The sequence below is a fragment of the Halichoerus grypus genome, chromosome 14 (assembly GCF_964656455.1).
Source record: "Halichoerus grypus chromosome 14, mHalGry1.hap1.1, whole genome shotgun sequence".
NCBI lineage: Eukaryota > Metazoa > Chordata > Mammalia > Carnivora > Phocidae > Halichoerus > Halichoerus grypus.
This window is the reverse complement of record NC_135725.1, coordinates 80405329-80426274: the sequence shown is the minus strand read 5'-3', so window position 1 is coordinate 80426274 and position 20946 is coordinate 80405329. Positions and strand designations below refer to the sequence as shown.

At 37.5% G+C, this 20946-nt stretch overlaps 1 protein-coding gene across 1 annotated transcript in view; it reads left to right on the top strand.

Moving 5' to 3' along the window:
* The window catches only part of MEGF9 (multiple EGF like domains 9), an 85656-nt gene that overhangs the window by 41237 nt on the left and 23473 nt on the right, over window positions 1–20946 (top strand). Inside the window, exon 2 of the mRNA XM_036107755.2 lies at window positions 228–429. Coding sequence (XP_035963648.1) covers window positions 228–429 — 202 coding nt within the window. The remainder of the gene's footprint in view (window positions 1–227; window positions 430–20946) is intronic.

The following is a 20946-nucleotide window of genomic DNA, read 5'->3' as shown; positions in this document are numbered from 1 at the left end:
TGTTAGCTTTATAATTATGAGCGATGTATAGTTTTACATACTTGACTGCCTATATTTCCCATCTTAAATAAACGGGTCAGCAAGTGAATTTGAACCAGAATTCATTTTTTTTCCCATCCTTACAAAATTGTCATGAACATTTATTAGGAAAAATAAAATAGCATTCATTTAATTAAGAAAGCATTAAATCTTAGTTACTAATGTCTCTTCCCTTCTTCCCTTTATAGGTGATGCATGTAATTGCTCTGTGGCAGGAAGCCTGGACGTGAATCGCTGCAACCAGACCACAGGGCAGTGTGAGTGCCGGCCACCTTATCAAGGGCTCCGTTGTGACACCTGCAGGGATAGCTTTTACCTGAATCACACTTCTGGGCTCTGTCTGCCGTGTGACTGCAGTCCGCACGGAGCCCTCAGCGCACTCTGCAGCAGGTAAGCAGCCGTGGGTGGGGGTGATGCCATTTTATCAAGAAAAAGAAAAGGCTCTTGCTCTCAAGGACCAGAGTGGTTTAAATAAAGGGGGATGAGGGGGCATAGATTCATAAAATATTTCATACACTTTTATTTCCTCACTTTGTATATTTAATATCAAAATTAAAAAGCATCTAATTTACTGATCTAGTTCTTCAAAAGGACCTGGGTCACCAATTTTGCTTTGTGATAATTTCTCTAAATTTCATGGAAAAAAATTATTGAGAAAGCAGTCTCCTTTCTGGAAGTGATAACTTCCTGGCATTTCCAGGGGAAACGTTCTTATTATGTTTATTCACATACCATGGGATTTTCAGGAAACTTACTCTTTGCTTTATTTTTTCTCTTATCCAAATGCCAGAACTGTTTCTTTGCACATCTAAGGCTTAAAGTTGGTAATATCCTAATTTCTCTAACTAGTGGGGAAAAGACTGGTTTTACCAGCACATTTTGGGGGACCAAAACTTGATTAAGTAGGAATTATCTGGAAATTACCTTTAAAATATTATGTTATTTGGAGGCAACTTAATGTAGTAGAACAGTGTCCCACCATCTGAGGATATGCCTTCTACTACATTGAAAGTAATTGTTCTTTGACGTTGTATGAAGCACCTAGCTTTTTGTGAAACCTAAATCAAAAAGCTGAAGAGACAGTGTTATGTAATGAAAAGAACATAAGCTTTACAATCAGCCTAACCTGGGTATAGATCCAAGATCTGTTTCCACTTAGGAGCTTTGTGCTTTCAGCAAGTTATTTCATTTTTCTGAGCCTCAGTTTCTTCTCAAGGTTGTTGTGAAGGTTAAATGGATAGATGCGCGTAAAATGCCTAGCACACATCACACAATACATTCTGGGTTGTTTTAATTTCAAAGGAATACTGTTGGCTTAAATGAGGGAATAGTTTTAAAGAACTTTTAGTTCCTTGGCAGAAGTTTCTTTATACTCAGCTGTAGTTATCTTGGATGCTTTATAAATCATACTGTACACATGATATGCAATATTGTATCATATTATACCTCTATTAAAAATATGGATGTGAACTGGATTAACAAGTTTATAATTTGGGGCGTCTAGGTGACTCAATCGATTAAGCGTCTGCCTTTAGCTCAGGTCATGATCCCCGGGTCCTGGGATGGAGTCCCGCATCGGGCTCCCTGCTCAGTGGGGAGTCTGCTTCTCCCTCTCCCTCTGTCCTTTACCACTGCTCATGCTCTCTCCCTCTCTAGCTCTTGCTCTCTCTCAAATAAATAAATAAAATCTTAAAAAAGAAGGAGAAGTTTATAATTTCAAATGCAACAATAATCAATGCTTATGATGGTGTTGATATTTTAAAATAGTTATTTGTTTTAATCTTTGAAACTCTTTTTATGTGGGGTTTTTTTTTTTTTTGGAAATAGTCTCTTTTAATAAACTCATGCTGGCACACACAAATGGAAAATGGAAACCCTCATACTTTGCTAGTGAACATATAAATTTAGAAAATAATTCTGATGGTAATTTTTCAATATGAATCAAATGTTTTAAAAGCATTCTCGCACTCATCTAGCAATTCACAACTCTTCCTTAAGAACTAATATGAGATATACATTGATCAAAATAGCCTTCACCTTCTCTCAGCTTGGCTAAACCTTAGACAGACTTCTTTCTGAGACAGGCCCCTTTTCTTAGATCTTTAGAAAACTTGCAATTGTAAATTCTCTCTTTGCCCTTTGAGATCTAAATCCTTTTTAAAAGCCTTTTGCCAGCTTTACAACCCAGGCAGATCTTTCTTTTTTTTTTTTTTTTAATTTTTTTTATTGTTATGTTAATCCCCATACATTACATCATTAGTTTTAGATATAGTGTTCCATGATTCATTGCCTGTGCATAACACCCAGTGCTCCATGCAGAACGTGCCCTCCTCAATACCCATCACCAGGCTAACCCATCCTCCCACCCCCCTCCCCTCTAGAACCCTCAGTTTGTTTTTCAGAGTCCATCCTCTCTCATGGTTCTTCTCCCCCTCCGATTTCCCCCCCTTCATTCCTCCCCTCCTGCTACATTCTTCTTCTTCTTTTTTTCTTTCTTAACATATATTGCATTATTTGTTTCAGAGGTACAGATCTGAGATTCAACAGTCTTGCACAATTCACAGCACTTCCCAGAACACATACCCTCCCCAGTGTCCATCACCCAGTTACCCCATCCCTCCCACCCCACCCCCCACTCCAGCAACCCTCAGTTTGTTTCCTGAGATTAAGAATTCCTCATATCAGTGAGGTCATATGATACATGTCTTTCTCTGTTTGACTTATTTCGCTCAGCATAATACCCTCCAGTTCTATCCACGTCGTTGCAAATGGCAAGATCTCATTCCTTTTGATGGCTGCATAATATTCCATTGTATATATATACCACATCTTCTTTATCCATTCATCTGTTGATGGACATCTTGGCTCTTTCCACAGTTTGGCTATTGTGGACATTGCTGCTATAAACATCGGGGTGCACGTACCCTTTCGGGTCCCTACTTTTGTATCTTTGGGGTAAATACCCAGGAGTGCAATTGCTGGATCATATGGTAGCTCTATTTTCAACTTTTTGAGGAACCTCTATACTTTTATGTGGGTTTTTAAATCACAAGGATACTAAGTGGCAGCGAAAGAATTCTCAGTTAGGATTCCAAGCCCAGTGTCCCTATCACCATGTCATGCAGCTTCTATAATGAGAAAACTGATAATCATTCTATTATTTGAGGTTGAGAATATACTAGTTGCTTATCATTGCTCCCTTTGCTCCCTAAAAACATGCCCGCACAAGTCATCCTTAGAAGGTTCAACTTTCTTACCATTTTAAAAGATGAGATTTGGATAAGTTTGTTCATTCTAATATCTAATGGCATGACTACTACTTCCTTTAGAATGAGATTTTGCAAAAACATTTTTCCCTGAGCACTTTGGAGAGATAAAACAGTGTTTACTTCTAGGCCAAACTGCTTTGTTAGAGGAGAAAGAAATAAGGGGAGCATTGAGAGAGAGTTTTAAAAGCTGGAGAGGAGGGAAAAACAGTAATTCTAAAATTCATGTAATATCTTACTGTTTCCATTGATCTTTTACAAATTATTTCTTTTTTTAAAAAGATTTATTTATTTAATTTAGAGACACAGAGAGAGAGAGGTGACATGTGAGTGGGGGGAGCGGCAGAGGGAAAGAATCTTTAAGCAGACTCTCTGCTGAGCGCGGAGCCCAAAAAGGGGCTCCATTGATCCCAAGACCCATGAGATCGTAACTGAGCTGAAACCAAGAGTCGGATCCTTAAGCTACTGAGCCACCCAGGTGGCCCTATAAATTATTCCTGATTCTGCCCGCCCCCCCCCTCCCCGACAGTTAGTGCCATTAAGTGACGTAGGCTAAACACTGTTCTGAAAATAGGTCGTAACTAGAGAGTAGTGGAAAAGTGCATTGGACTAGTAACTCAAAGATCCAGGGTGGGGGTCTGTAAACTACAGTCGTGAACCAAATCCAGCCCGCTGCCTACTTTTGTAAATAAAGTGTCACTGGGACACAGGTGCACTCACGTGGTTACGTATCATCTGTGATTGCTTTTGCGCTGCTGTGGCAGAGCTGACTCATTGCAACAAAGACTGTGTGGCCGGCACACCTAAAATATTTACTGCCTGTCTCTTTAAGAAAAAGTTTGCCAACCCTGGTTTAGGGTTCCAACCCTGGTAGATATCGCCAGGTAACCGTGTAGCTTTGGGAAAGTCACTTTACTTTTTTTAAGCATTTATCTTTTAATTTGTGAAGTGGTGATAATAATCCATGTCCTGTTTCTCTCCTGTATAAAGTTGTTTTGTCTTAAGGATCAAACAAGAAAATGCATGTGTAAATTTTTACAATCTACACTTTCTAGATATACAATAAAAATAATACTAGAAACCATTTTTTGAGCATGTACTGTATGCTAGGTCACTTATGTTCAGTATCTCATTTAATTTTCAAAAAACTCCCTTGAGGAGAGCACTGTTATTTTCCCACTTTGAATATGAGAATTTTGATGTTTAGGGGGTATAGTTAACTTGTGTAAGCTTACACACTAAAGCTACCATTCAGTCCAGTTGAACAAATGTAATAAGCAAGTGCTTATTCCGTGAAACAGAATGACTTCATAATTACACAGTTGTTTTTCTTAGTAGAAAGGCTCTTGGTATTTAACACCCAAATATCCTAGAATGTTCTTATCTCTCAATTCAATGTGTTTTGGCTGATGATTCTTTAAGAAAAATTTGTATTTATATCCCGGAAACTCAATAATGCCATATACAACATTTTAAACAAAGTAACATGTGGGAAGTCTTGTGTTAAATTCCAGATAAAATCGGTATAATGTCAGAATCCCATGTAAACAATCTGTAAATTGTACCACATGTCAACAAAGAGGATGTGCAGCATGTTACTGCATATAAGTCCCCTGGTAACAACCATGGAAATTGCTTTGGATCAGGAAGGGATGTTGTAAGCATTTTACATCCTAACATGGGAGTTTGCTACTTATTTATAGGTGCTTTACTGTGTTTTAGTTACAGTCTAGAAAGTTGGTTAGTAGTTTTGGGTTGATATGTAATGAATTATAATTATTTTCATTTGAAATATTGGAAAATAGGTTCTTTGTTGGCATTTCATGTAGAATATATGATTTTCAGTAATGGATGATTGATGTTAAGCAGGAGGGAGAAGATACCTGTATTATGATGATGATGATGATTATGATTACTATTACTTGATCTATATGGACTGTTTTCTCTGCATACCTGATGGGTTCTATTTCCTTAGTAGGTCTTTTTTTTTGATAAGTAACATGTAATTTTATAATACCTGCATATAGTCAAAGTATGTTGATTTCTCACATCCTTTACCATTATCTTCTAATTGACATCTGGAAGGATCTTGCTTCCCCTGCAGCCCTTAAAAGTGATGTCTGTTTTTTCTCTCTCTCTCTCTCTCTCTCTCTCTCTCTCTCTTTCCTCTTATCTCTGGACCTGGAGCTGGAATAGATAATCTTCCTTGTTCCTGATTGCCACTGCAGAGTGCTCTCCCTTCTCCCTTTCTAAAAACCCTGCCTCCGAAGCTCATAGCAGCAGAGCATGCTGTTCTACCTCCATGTTGCTGTTCCCCTACCAGGCACTACCCCTGATTTCTTTTTTTAAAGATTTTTATTTATTTATTGAGAGAGAGAGAGAGAGAGAGAGCATGAGAGGGAGGAGGGTCAGAGAGAGAAGCAGACCCCCTGCCGAGCAGGGAGCCCGATGCGGGACTCGATCCTGGGACTCCAGGATCATGACTTGAGCCAAAGGCAGTCGCTTAACCAACTGAGCCACCCAGGCGCCCCACTACCCCTGATTTCTTATACACAGCTCACTGTTGTCTCTCCACCACGACATCTGTCAAAATCCTGGATGATTTCAGTATCTGTAGATGATCTCAATGGTTTGGCCTTTCAGTTTCTTGACCTCTCTTCCAATAAACCTTCCTCCTTGCTCCCACCAATCTTTATTTGTTTTATTTGCCCTATTTCTTGATTGTCTATGGCCCCAAAGATAGGTATATTAATTTTTTTGAGATAAATGCATAATCCTTTTCTATGGGTTGCTGCAGAGTAATATTTAATTTAAAAAATTGTAAGTGTTATTTCAGAATGTCAGGCAATTTGTCAGAACAAACAGCACATCACTGAAATCCTTTAAAAACCTGGACTCAAAGGAAGTCTTTAGAAGGAAGGTTCAGGAGCTCTAAATCCAGCTGTAAACACTGCATTTCTCGCTACCAGAAAGGAAGTTAAATTGACACAAGACCAGAACAGAAATGGGAAGTTGCAGGACTGTGTACTTTGGCAAGGACATATGGGTGAACTATGAGGAAACACCTCTGTGTTCTGCTCTGCTATAAATTATATATGAGTTAAGGAAAAAGGAAATTGTAGGCAAGTAGTGTATGTGTAGTAGAAAGGAAGTGGAATCTGAAATTAGTGACTTTGTTTCTATTCTTGGTTTAGCCACTTACTAACTGTATGACCTTCATTAAGATATCTGACCTCTCTGAGCCTCAGTGTTTTCATATGTAAAATAATATATGTGACATGAAGGATTTTTGTGAGACTTAAATTGTGTGTGTGTGTGTGTCCACTTACATTGTGACTGGCACATAGATTCAGCTCAATAGCTTCCTAGAGGATGAATCTATTTTTTTTTAAAACATGAGGAATAGAATTGGTAACTCACCAAAGAGGAGGATTAAATCCACCTGCGTTGTGCATGAGGAAGGATTGGGGTATTTGTTTTTGTTGATAGGCTAAAGAAGAAATTGTTCACTCTAACAGGAAAAAAATTTAAATTATTTTCCTCCATTTTCACAAACATATTAAACCTCTTAAAATTGGACAATCTATATTTTCTTTCTTTCTTTTTTTTTTTTTTTAAGAGGGAGGGAGAGAGGGAGAGAATGAGTGGGGAGGGGCAGAGGGAGAGGACGAGAGAGAATCTTAAATAGGCTCCACACCCAGCTCAGAGCCTGACGCAGGGCTTGATCTCACAAACTGAGATTATGACCTGAGCCAAAATCAAGAGCCACCCAGGCGCCCCGACAATCAATATTTAATAATAATAATAATAGTTAAAGTTAATCGAACACATGCTAGGCACTATCCTAAACCCTTTGCATGTAGCAGTTGATTTAATCCCTATAGCAGCCGTATCAGCTAGGCACTCTTATAATTCTCATTGGCACAGGAAAAAAAATTGGAAGTTAGGTAAATTGCCTAACTCATGAGGTAATAACCAGTAAGTAAAAGTGTTGGGATTGAAACATTTGCAACTTGGAACTAGAGTTTGGGGTATATTAGATTATATATTATATAATTACATAAATTGTGTATTAGATTATAGAATTGGTGACTCACAAAGAGGAGCAAAAATTTTGGAGTAAAACAATATTGCTTTTGCTCTTGTCTGGAAGCCTATAATCTATGCTAGACTAAAGGGCACAAAACTACTAGAAGCCAATACAAAACAGTTTATAAATATATGCTGAATTTCTAAGTCAAGTAGTTTAGAGTGGGAAAAGAATAAACTGAAGTAATAAGGAAAAAGGCTTTCCAGAGGAGGTGGGAACTGAGATGAGCCTTCTAAGTTATGATTTAGGAAGGCAGAGGGCTGAGAAGAAGACCTTATCAGGAGGAAAAAAACATGCAAATTCAAGTGAATTTCCTAAGATTATACAATGAGATGAGAAATCTGATCTCCTAACACCTACTCAAAATTCTTTTCTGTTTCCACCTCCCTATTCTCTTTTTAAAAATAAATAGAAGTAGAATAATGGACTCAATTCTATCCTGATTCTCTTGTACATCTAATGCCCATGAACAAACAGCTGGCTTTTAAAAAATTCATCTCCCTGTTCTTTATGCCCCTATATTTTCAGTGGGAGTTGCCCTAGTGAGGGTAGAACTTGGCTATGGGAGCCAGATGTGGGTTGAGCAACGTCTTTATGTGCAAACACAAAGTCCTTTATGTACTGACAGATGGCCACCCCCTCACAGCACCATTGGTGTTCCAACCTGTTTAATCGGGAAGGAGTTGGTCTATGATATCTTAACTTTTCAGTTTTTCTTTTGCAATGCATTTCTAATGTTTTCCTGATTTATATTTGGACATATGTTTAATAAGTGAATGGAGAAATCAGATAACATTTTATCTCAAAAATCAGCTTGCCTAGTGAGAGCCTGAATCTCTTACTATAGCCCTTAAAATATTGTCAGGGCTGGCTTTATATGTAGGCAATTATATACTGATTTGAGATTTTTTTAATGCATCCATAGGAGGTTAGTATGCAAGGTGCATCACTATAGACTGTCTCTGTAAGATAACACAGAAGCTCTCTAGTGCTGTAATATCCTTTTACATAAAATCTGTGGTTGCTGCTGTACAGTACGTGTATTTTGAAATATTTATTATTTTGCATTTTAATTATGGGAATATGCCCCAGGACAGAGGGCAAGATTTTACTCATGAGGTCAACTTATAATGAAATAAATGTGAAATCGAAAGATGGCAAACCTCTGAGGCTCACGTTCACATGGGGTTCAGAAAATCATCGCTTGTGTCATAACTGAGAGTAACAGCTGCTTGTGTAAACTCTTCTTTATTACTTTGCATATAATTCTGGGAGATCAAGAAAAAGTTATTTGATTACTAGAAACAATTAACAATTGAGGAAAGCTGTGTCATTTTATTCACTCGTTTCATTTAATAAAGGCATTGCATTTGCCAACTCTGTGTCCAAAGACATTATCCCTGTGCTCACGGCACGTACTCTCAGTGGAAAGATAGAAACGCAAACAAAACATGAGCATTCATAAAGGGCACAGGAGATTCAGGGAAGTCTTAAGAGACAAAGTTTCATTTAAATTGAGACCTGAAAGATGAGTAGAAATTTATATGAAATATAAATGGCTCATTATTTCTCAAAGGTAAGAACACTTGTTAACGATGGAGAGGAAGGGTTGAAGGAGAGTGGGAAATGACGAGATGAGGCTTTTGTCTATCTGTTTGCTGTTGTATCTCCAACACCTACAACAGTGCCTGGCACAAAGTAGATTCAGTAAATACTTGATGAATGAATAGAATGAATGGATGAAGAATAAACAGGGCCAGACCATAAAGGGCCTAATTTTATCCATTGAAGGGATGAAGAAATTTTATCCGTTGAAGAATACTGAAAAAGGAGTGATATTGGATTTGCTCTTAAAAAAAATCACTCTGTCAGAAGTCTGGTGGGTGAAGAGAATGAGCTCAGGGAAGGAGGCCAGTGAAACTGGACACTGGCATTGGTGTTGGCAATGGTGCAAGAGATGGGGGAACCAATACAAGAGGTATTTGGAGAATAAAATGTACAGGGCTAGGTGGTTGTTGGTATGTATGGAGTACGGGGGAGAGAGAGAGAGATGACTTACGTGTGTCTTTCTGGTTTGGGCACATGAGTGAGGAGATACTCCATTAACTAGATAAAGAATACAGGCAGATAAGCAAGCTGGAAGGAGATGATGATGTTAGGGTTCAAACATGTTCATTTTGAAGTGATTGTAAGATATTCAGATAGAGATGTCTGATAGATAGTTGCATATACATTGTGTACCAAACTCAAGAAATCTTCTAGCGTATTCTTTTGCTATTCCTTGGGAAAATAGAACAGAGCCTTACAGTTTTAATTTTATTTAAAAATAATTTTATTCTATATCCCAGTTATCATTCTTGCAATGGTACCAGTATCTAGTTTAAATTATCTTTTTTTTAAATTCACTTTTATGTTTTTTCCTTGAAGGTATAATTTTAAAAGGTAGCTGTCTTAGTCAAAAGCAGGTAATTGATCTCAGCCTTTATCCTATCATGATTAATTTGTTTCAGTACATGTTCGTACGGTGCCAATGGTTTATGTGTTAGAAGATATTTTAAGCACATTACACCAAGTATCATGTTAAGTTCATGGTAAAAGAAAGTAGACTAAAATTTGAATGTTAATAAATGGCCAGAGAGGGGCTCATTCAGAAAAAGGCATCAAGTGCATTGAATTTAAGTGTAAATAATGTATGTCTATTACAGTTTAGATGGCTCTGTGTGTTTTTCAGTACATTTCTATTTTAAATCCTCCATTCAATACAGGGCATGCTCTGCCTTCCTGGTCTTCTAATTATTAACTAGATAACAGCTGTAGTCAAATGGATGAAAAAAAAACAACACATCTTTCTTCCAGCTATTGGTGACCTTTGAGAACATGAACATAACATGTCACAGTGAGTTGATACAATTGCTGTTGATCAAACATAGTACTTTCCCTAACCCATGTTGCAGACTCTTCTACTTATTTATTTTATTAAGCCACTTTTGGACCAGCTTGAGATTTTTAAAGGAAATATTTTAAACTTAAAATTTTGTTACTGATAATGTTAAAAGGTCATTTATTTTGCTTCTGCTGAGATCCCCCCAAATATGTAGATATATATATGCTAATAATACAAATAATCAAGTTCATACAAATTGCAGTATTTGATATCAAGGTGTTTATTTATTTAGCAAATTATGTGCAGGATACTTTAATAGACCTTGTGGGGAATTAAAGATTAATAAGACAATGGGCCTTATTCCAAAGGAGCTTCCAGTCTAGTAAGGGCACTAAAAAAAGTATGTAAATAATTATAATATGAAGTAAAAATTGGCCGACATCATAAACTATAAGGATAAACTGTTAAGGAGATTAAGAATCTGGGCGATCTCACTTATAGCTGAAAAAATCAGAGATGATTTCATTGAAGAGATAGCTTTTGACCTCAGTTTTGAAGATAGGAAAGGATTAGGCTTACAGAAGTGGACAAGGTGGGAAAGGATGTTAGAGAACAGGAAAGAGCAAGATTAATGTCTCAGAGATGTGCTTACACAGGATGTAAGGTAGAAGAGAAGTGGGGGCAGAGGGAGATAAATCTGGCAAGTCCTGCTGGGGTCAGGTCACAGAAGGCCTCAAGGGCCAGACAAACGATTTGGCTTTTATTCCTGAAGCAATCTTTAAGCAGAAGAAAGATCAGCACTGTGTCCTAGCAGTAGTAGAATGGATGGATATAAGTAGGGGGAGATTAGAGGCAGAATGAAAACTAGTGAGGGCCAAAATTCGGATAATAATTGGTGAGAACAGAGAGAATATTAAGAGTGGACAATAGTGAAAATGGTGATATGCTCCATAATATCAGGGTTCCTGTGCATAATTCTCTACTAAGTTTGTGATTTTTGCACTATCACATACACACAAATCTAAAGGTAGTTTGTATTTCTAAGTTGAATTTAAGGAATTGCTCAGTCCCAGGGTTCCTTCTCAGGCCCATACTCTCTCCCTTTGTTGCCGGCCGCGGGGCCTGAATCTCCTCTCCTACGTGCTTCAGTAGCTGCTACCACCCACCGCATTGCATGGCATTTTGATCTTCCCCCCCCGCACCCCCCCCACCGAGCCTTGCTGCTGAGCGTCAAGCAGGGTCCCCACACCCATGTTCTTTCTGTGTTGCTAAAAATAAATCCAAGGGCCCTTTACCTTTTGAGAGTTTAAAAAATTATTAATCTTTGTAGAGAGGCCTGTGGGGGTAGTGAATATAATAGATATGGGGAAGTTGAATGGTTATATAAATGGCAGACTTTTCCACAAACAGGGTTCAGATATAGGCCTACCTCTTTTATTTTTTTTCCAATTAATTACTCTGACACTCATATGCGTCAGTGGCAACCCATTTTCCTTTTGAGGCAACCCATTCTCCAACAATTAATTACTCATTTTCCAGTAACTCTAGGAGTCAGTCCTCTGACGCTGAGTATCAAGGGAACGTGGTTCTGAACCGTTCACGGCCGTTGCTGGTTCTCACCGGTGTGGCACTGCCAGGTCGAACAGCCTGACAGATGATGCTGGCTCACTACTGTAATGATGCTGTCACTGGTCCAGATCCTTGAAGAGGCAGTGGCAGGTCTTTGAGGGAGGATGAACCCACTCCTCAGTGCCAAGTTCTTTCAAGGATGCTCTGCATTAAGGCTCCAAAGTTCCAGATCTTAACAATCGGCTCTTTTGGTTTATACATGCAGCCGTATCCCCATGTGCAAGTCAGCTCCAAGCATTACAGTTGAGGACATTTTGTAGAATCTTTCACCTAACAAACCCCAAATCTCCCTCCCTCCCCAGTAAAATTCTTGCTAAACCTTTTCTCAGGACAGTGGGGCCTATTCACTCTGCACTTACACAACTAAGAGAAGCCCAAACAAGTGATTCTTCACCCAGTCGGGAGAATCGGCTTCAGGATTATTTTCTCCCCCTACCCAAATGGCCAAGCAATTGCAAACTTCTCTTGCTAAAGAAGAAGGAGACCACAATTTAATCTCTAGTTAAGCATCTCTTGGATAGGACATTTTACTACACTTAAAGAGTGTAAAAATCTTATAAACACATTGTGTTTTCTGTTCTAAAATTTGACTTCTTTCTCCGATGAAAATACCACACAGGTTGGCAAATAATATTAACATTATTACTACCACCACCAACCTCAGAAAGAACAGCATTAACATTTATTGAATATTTGCTCTGTGCCAGGCCAAGTGCTTTATATGTACTACCTTGTAAGGATAAAATAACAACTGACTGAAGTGGTATTAGTCTCATTGTACAGATGAAGAAACTGAGACTTGAGTTATTTGCTCCCAAACAGACAACTAGTAAGTGGCAGAAACAGGCTCAAACCAATACCCGTCTGATTATTCTGCCTTCATTTTATCAATTGAGTGTTTATTAATTATTTGATTAAGTGTTTATTAATTGAGTGGCTGAACCTCTGCTTGTTTTCTAAATAAGCCTGGTAACCAACCTAAGTTTAGCAACCATACAGACAGATTCCTAGCATGAAAACTTATCGTTTGAGTGATCAAGATAACATCATCAGTAATAAGTCATGTGGGTAGTATCATGTACCCCCTAATACAATGCAGTGAATGAGAAGGACATGTTACCTCTGAGATAGTCTTCGCTAAAATTCATAATCTCAGTCTAATTATGACAAGACATTAGACAAACCCAAATTGAGGAACATTTTACAAAATAACTAACCAGTAGTCTTCAAAAGCTTCAAGGTTATAAAAGACAAGGAAAGACAAAGAAACTGTCAGATTGGAGGAAGCTAAGGAGACATGACCAGTAAACAAACGTAAGGTGATATCTTAGATTGGTTCCTGGAACAGAAAAAGGACGTTAGTGTAAAAATTAGGGAAATCTGAGAAAGTCATAGTGTAGTTAGTAGTATTATAGAAATGTTAATTTTTCAGTTTTGATGAATATACCATGGTTATATAAGAAGTTAACATTAGGGGAAGTTGGGTGAATAGTATACAAGAACTCTCTGTACAATCTTTTTTTTTTTTTTTTTTTTAAAGATTTTATTTATTCATTTGAGAGAGAATGAGAGAGAGCATGAGAGGGGGGAGGGTCAGAGGGAGAAGCAGACTCCCTGCCGAGCAGGGATCTCTGTACAATCTTAACACTTTTCTTTAAATCTAGTATTATTTAGAAATAAAAAGGTAATAGAATTGTTATTTAGAGCAGTCAGTCAAGGGAATATGGATAGTATTACTGTCTTATGATGAAGGCGTATTTGGTCCTAGTGATAATTCTTAGCGTTAGGTCCAGAGGAGGAATCAGAGTAAGGAAATTAACTTTGCTGGCATGAAGATCTGCCACTTTAGATGTATGACATTGTGGTTAGAATATACAATCAGGGACGCCTGGGTGGCTCAGTCGTTAAGCGTCTGCCTTTGGCTCAGGTCATGATCCCAGGGTCCTGGGATCGAGCCCTGCATCGGGCTCCCTGCTCAGTGGGAAGCCTGCTTTTCCCTCTCCTGCTCCCCCTGCTTGTGTTCCCTCTCTCGCTGTGTGTCTCTTTCTGTCAAATAAATAAATAAAATCTTAAAAAAAAAAAAGAATATACAATCAAATTCATAGCCTGTTTTAGTGTTTTAAATATATTTTTTTCTATAAAGTTTTAAAAGAAGACTTAGTTAGTAGACTTAGGCTGAAATAGAAGGACACTTGTTCCCACAGAGAAGGCTTTGTCTTCCCCTGTGTCCCCTGAAAGAAAATTAAATCAGCATGACTTGTTCCATCTCAGATGGTTTTTTTATAGCAAGAAATATGTTTCCTAGAGGGTAGAGAGAAATATGGGACTATTCATCTTTTTTCTCCTTGGATTTGATTTCCACTCAAAATATCTAAATTTGTCAATTCCAGAGAGAGATCTTGACTTGAAGTTTCTCTAGATTTCCTATAAAAAGGATATAAGTGCTTTAACCATGATGATTTTAACAGTTGAAGTATATAGGGCTAGTTTAAAAAATTATCAATTCCATGATTATGGTTCTTTATATATTAAATAAATTCTCTGGTGTGATATATTCCATGTGTTTCAACAGTTTGGGTATTTCCGGCTTGCTCCTGTGTTTATAAATTCAGTAGATTTCCAGGTAATGTTAATAACTAATATCTCAACTAGTATTCTTTTCTCCTGTACATTTTCTCATTTGATTCTAACAACAACCCTGTAGGTAAGGTAAGGATGAAGTAGGTAAGGATGATTTTTCACCAAATTACTAATGAGAAGTAATAATTGAAAGGTTGGAGTCCAAGCTTGGATATCTATTAAATACCAGAGCAAGAACAGTCAACTCAAGCTCTTCTGACAACTTATCTCATGTTCTTTCTGTTACCTTAAACTCCCATGGCATTCAGTTCTGGGTTAGTATATGCTCCTATGCTCAAGGTCAGAAGTTCTTAACCTACGAGGGGGGAAACGCATGAAATGTAATGGCGGATATGTATTTTTCTATGGAGAAGGTCTATAAGATTAAATAGATTCTCAAAGAGATCTGGGATGTCATCAAATTTAAATTTGATTCTAAATACTATACAGGAAGGACATAGACATTCTTGTCACACTGCCAAAAGCATAATGAAAACATGGCTTATTTTGTCAATAACAGAATCCCTTCCTTCTCTTCTGCCAATTCCTAACACCACATACACTATGACCATTTCCTTAATTAAGTTTTACTTTTGCTGATCCTGAATTGATTATTTAAAGAGTTCTATGGTTGAAGACAATGTCCAGTAAAAGATATTATAGATATTTGAAAGAAAAGTTTTTACAGGAAAATGTATTAGTTTTTTTAACTAAACTGTTCACCTAAGGAAGCTGCATAATCCAGGAGAGGCAGCGGGAGAAACAGAAGGAAATTAACATTTGATGAATACTGTTAAACCTCTATTCTTTTTAAAAAATTTTTTTATTGTTATGTTAATCACCATACATTACATCATTAGTTTTTGATGTAGTGTTCCATGATTCATTGTTTGTGCATAACACCCAGTGCTCCATGCAGAATGTGCCCTCTTTAATACCCATCACCAGGCTAACCCATCCTCCCATCCCCCTCCCCTCTAGAACCCCCAGTTTGTTTTTCAGAGTCCATCGTCTCTCATGGTTCATCTCCCCCTCCTATTCCCCCCCTTCGTTCTTCCCCTCCTGCTATCTTCTTTTTTTTTTTCTTAACATATATTGCATTAGATTTGAGCCCAGGTCTGTCTGACTCCAAGGCTCTCCCCACTGTACCCTAAAATAGAATGGGCAAGATTAGATATGGCAGTGTGAGTCTCAATGTAAGTGTAGGTCTAGGTATGTGTGAGCATGATTCATCAACCTAAGGAGTGGCCCATGGAGACATAAATCTAGAAGTCAGATCTGGGCTACAATGAAATTAAATACTGTATAGAAGAAGTCAACATAAAGTATTGAGAGCATCCATAGAGAATCATTTGAAAGGCAGGAATTAGTACATTGTAAATATCAAAGTTGAGTCCACTTGACTTGTTGGGGCTTAAAATGGCAGACATTTGACATATGGGAGATCTGAAAGCAAGTGTTGTAAACCTAGTCATTGGGGTGGGAAGCGGTGAGGCAGGGCTACTGGGATCAGGAGCCAGGCATCAGGAAACTAGGGACAATAGTTGTAATTTAGCCATTGAGAATATAGGGGACTAAGGTCAAAGGAACCAGTAGTGAATGAGACTTAATGACAGTTAACTGAGGTTGACCGCCTTAAGTATCCTCTTCTTAGGTCAGAATTGATAACAAATTAAGGGTTAAGTACTAAGTGCAGAGATGGAAATCAAGCAGCTTTACCAGTCAGGGCTTGGAATATGAAAAGCAGAGTGAAGCAAGTATTGTGATATTTTTCCAGTTCAACTAGTACAGTGGTTCTTCAGGTATGGTCCCCAGATCAATATCTGCATAACCTGGGAATTGGTTAGAAATGCAAATTCTTGGGCCCAACACCAGACCTGTTCAATCAGAAATTCTGAGATAGGGCCTAGCCATCAGAACCAATATGCCCCCCAAAATCTAAGGTCAACTTATATGCAGAAGAAAACCAGAAGTAATAACAAGTAAGCTTATTTGAGGCATTCCAGTCTCTGTTGTTTGTTTATATGAGGATTATATAAGTTGAAGAGGTTTTTTTTTAGTAGGGTCATAATAGAAAATTGGGGTTAAGCAAAACAGACTTTTCTTTGTGGGCTAGTAAATTATTTTTTTCCTTTCTGCTCTTCTTTGTCCTTTAAAAAACAAATGCAAGGGATCAATGTCTTACAATGTTGACTGGCCCATGATGGGCCAGTCAGTCATTAAATGTCTCATTTTGCTCACCTAGAATAAATATCCTGTTTCTAAGATTCTAAGAAGTTTATTTAAGTATAACATAAAATATGAAATGGGCTAAATTGAAGACAAATATTGTACCCAGAAGGCATCATGAATTAATGAAGGAAGCATACATAGATTTTGGAGCCAGATTACACAATCATTAAATGAAAAATTTGAGCGTCTGTCATGTGCCAGGCACTGTGCTAGGCCCTGGGAATATAGCAGTGGAAACAAACAAACAAACAAACAAACAGATAAAACCCCCTGATTTCATAGAGCTGACATTCTAGATGGAGATAATAAAAAATAAAATAAAATAAAATATATATTAAAATAAAATATATATTAAATAGTAAGAGATATTATAATTTTAGATGGTGTGGCTGGCTGAGGGCTTGTTGAGAATATGACATTTGAATAAATAACAAAAAGTGCCATGTGGGATCCCCTGGGTAAAGGGTATTGCTGACAGAAAGGACAGCGAATGCAGGGTCTCTGATGCAGAAACATGCACAGCACATCTGAACAACAGTAAGGTGAGTGTGGCTGAAGTGATGTAAGTGGGGAGAAAGGATTAGGGAAGTACTAGGTAAGAGCAAAATATATATGCAGATACTGAGAATACTGTTCTTACAACATATCTGTATTTTTCAAAAATTTTATATGAAAAACTTAGGGGGGCGGAATAAAGCTGTAGTAATTAAGACAGTTTGGTTTGGTTCAGGGATAGACAAATAGATAAACAGAACAAAAACAAAAACCCAGAAACAACCCATGTGTAGAAAGATATTTGACATATGGTTGAGGAGGTTCTAAAGCTCAACAATACCAGTAACATAGTAGCAGTACTTACACGTGTTTACTACGTGTCAGACACTGTTCTGCATGCTTCACACATATTAACTTAATTAACCTTCACAACACACCGATGAGAGAGAGATTATTTTCTCCATTTTACAAGTGAGGAAACTGAAGCAGGAAGTTGAAGTAATTTACTTATGGTCATATGGCCAGTAAGTGATGAAGTCAGGATTTGAATCCAGGTAATCGAGCGCCAGTGTTCACACCTTAACTACTTTGTTATACTATAAAACTTATACGAAGAGTGGAAAGACAAGCTTCAAACTGAGAGAAGATAATTGTAGCACATTATACTGACAAGGGATTGATTATTCCAGGAATAAAGGTTAAAAATACTTGGGGAAAAAATGTGTAACTTTGTATGCTGACAGATGGTAATTAAATTTATTGTGGTGGTGGTTTTGCAATGTAAGTAAATATCAAATCATTATGTTATACACCTGAAACTAATATAATATGTCAACTATCCTTTCATAAAAAGAATACTTGGGCAGACTCTTCATAGAAGAGGAAACTCAAATGGCCAATAAACTTGAAAATATATTCCATCTCATTAACAATCTGGAGAATGCAATTAAAAATCACAGTGTGATATCACTTTGAGCTGCCAGATTGGCAAAATTTTTAAAGCTGATGATATCAAGTGTTGGTGAGGATACAGAGCAATGAGACCATGATTCTGTTGCTAATAGTGGTGTAAATTGTTACTACCACTTCAGAAAACAGTTAGTGTGTTGATCTTGAACAAAGTGTTACCTAGCAATTTCATTCCTTGGTATATACCCTAGAGAAAAGCATGCTCATGTACCAGAAGATGTATATAGGTATTATCTAAATACCTAATGAAAACAACTGAAATGGCTAGAAGAATGAATAAAATAGGGTTATATTCATATGGTGAAATATAATACAGCAGAGAAAAATGAATGACTGCAGCTATACAGGATTCTTTTTTTTTTTTAATTTTATTTATTTATTCATGAGAGAGAGAGGCAGAGGGAGAAGCAGGCTCCCAAGGAGCAGGGAGCCCGATGTGGGACTCGATCCCAGGACCCTGGGATCATGACCTGAGCCAAAGGCAGATGCTTAACCGACTGAGCCACCCAGGCACCCTGACTACAGCTATACAAATGTACATTGATAAATCTCGAAAACATAATACTATATTGAGCAAAAAAAGTAAATGAAAGAATTTATGATTTTTATTAATATAAAGTTTAAAAGCAGGCAAAACTATATGATATATTATTTAGTAATCCATATAGAAATGGTGAAACTCATAAAGAGCTGAACTGATGAAAACTTAGTTGCTTCTGGGGTGAGAGAAGGGGATGTGGTTGCCACAGAAGGAGCTTCAAATGTCTTGCCTAGTGGATATTGTTGAGTTTCTTCTCCTTCTTTAAATTTTCTTGTCTTTAAATTTATCTATGAATGAATGATATATTTCGCAATTGAAAAATGAGGATTAAAAAAGCTTTGCAAGGTTATATCAATAAAGCTATTGGGGGGGGGAGCTTTGCAAGGGAACTGGCTAGAATAGAGGCATTTGCAAAACTGTGCTAGCTGCTGGTAGGAAACTAGAGCTCCCAAGTCATAGAATTATATTGAGATAGATCAGAAGCAATGTCTCATTTCCTTGGCAATCACTTTAAAATCCCATTCATCAGAGGAGTTATTTAAACAACTGACAATTGAGCCAGGAGAAGACTAACATAAAAAACTTATAGAAGTGTTGCAGGTCTATTAAGATGAGCACATTAAATCCTTCTGTCTTGCTTTCATTAAGTACACAGAGGTAATCTATAACATAGAGGATAGAGAAAAAAAGCAGATATTAGTTGGCAGAAGATCTGGGTTCTAATTCTGATTGCCCTCTGGGTGTGTGACCTTGAAAATTGAGTCAGTTCATGTCATGGAAGCTCTATTGTTTGGTGATGTTAGTATCCCCAATTTGACCAGATAGAGAGCTACTAATATTTGGAAGGTACTCAAATATATAGTTTTAACTAGTTTTCACAATTGTTTGAAACAAGGATTATTGTTCTTATTTTTTCAGATGTGAAAAGTTAATTTGTTCAACAATTGAACAGCTAGAAAGTGGCAAAGCTGAGTCTTATGAATGTCATAGAATTGTAAGAACGAAAGTAACTAATGCATATAAAAATATTGTACTATGTACTTTATTTATAATCCCACAGTAGGAACTCAGTAGTAAATGTTAATATTGCCTCCTGACTACTTCATTCCCTACAGGGTTTAGAACTCAAAAGCTTAGGACTTGGGTATAAAGGACTTGGGCCTTAGCACTGTCAGTATCCACATTTTGAGGTAAACAGGTTTTTGTTTGCTCATTTGGAAACTAAGCCACCGCTTATGCTGTCATTTCTGAGAAAATGAGTTCTAAATTCTAGGCACTACAAGTTAAGTCAATTTTTGGAACACAGCATGTACACAAATCAGGTATTAATAATTACCCTTTCAGGTTAGTATCCCAAATATATAAAGAATGTATAAAACTCAACACCCCAAAACCAAATAATCCAATTAAAAAATGGGCAGAAGACATGAATAGACATTTTTCCAAAGAAGACATAGAGATGGCCAGCAGACACATGAAAAGATGCTCAACATCACTCCTCATCAGGGAAATATAAATGAAAACTACAATAAGATATCACCTCACACCAGTCAGAATGGCTAAAATCAACAACACAAGAAACAGCAGGTGTTGGCAAGGATGCGGAGAAAGGGGCACCCTCTTGCACTGTTGGTGGGAACGCAAACTGGTGCAGCCACTCCAGAAAACAGGATGGAATTCCCTCAAAAAGTTGAAAATAGAACTACTCTACAACCCAGTAATTGCTTAGGTATTTACCCAAAGAATACAAAAGTAACTAATTCAAAGGGATGCATGCACCCCAATGTTAGTTTTTTTGTTTGTTTATTTATTTATTTAAAGATGGACATGCTAGAGCCTCAGCAAGGCTTAACTTTATTTTATTTTTTTAAATATTTATCTATTTGACAGAGTGAGGGAGCAAAAGCGGGGGAACAGCAGAGGGAGAGGGAGAAGCAGGCTCCCCACTGAGCAGGGAGCCCAATGTGGGGCTTGATCCAGGACCCTGGGATCATGACCTGAGCTGAAGGCAGACGCTCAACCATCTGAACCACCCAGGCGCCCCTGCCCTGATGTTTATAGCAGCATTATCTACAATAGCCAAATTATGAAAAGAGCCCAAGTGTCCATTGATTGATTAATGGATAAAGGAGATGTGGTGTGTATGTATATGTGTGTGTATTGATTGATTAATGGATAAAGG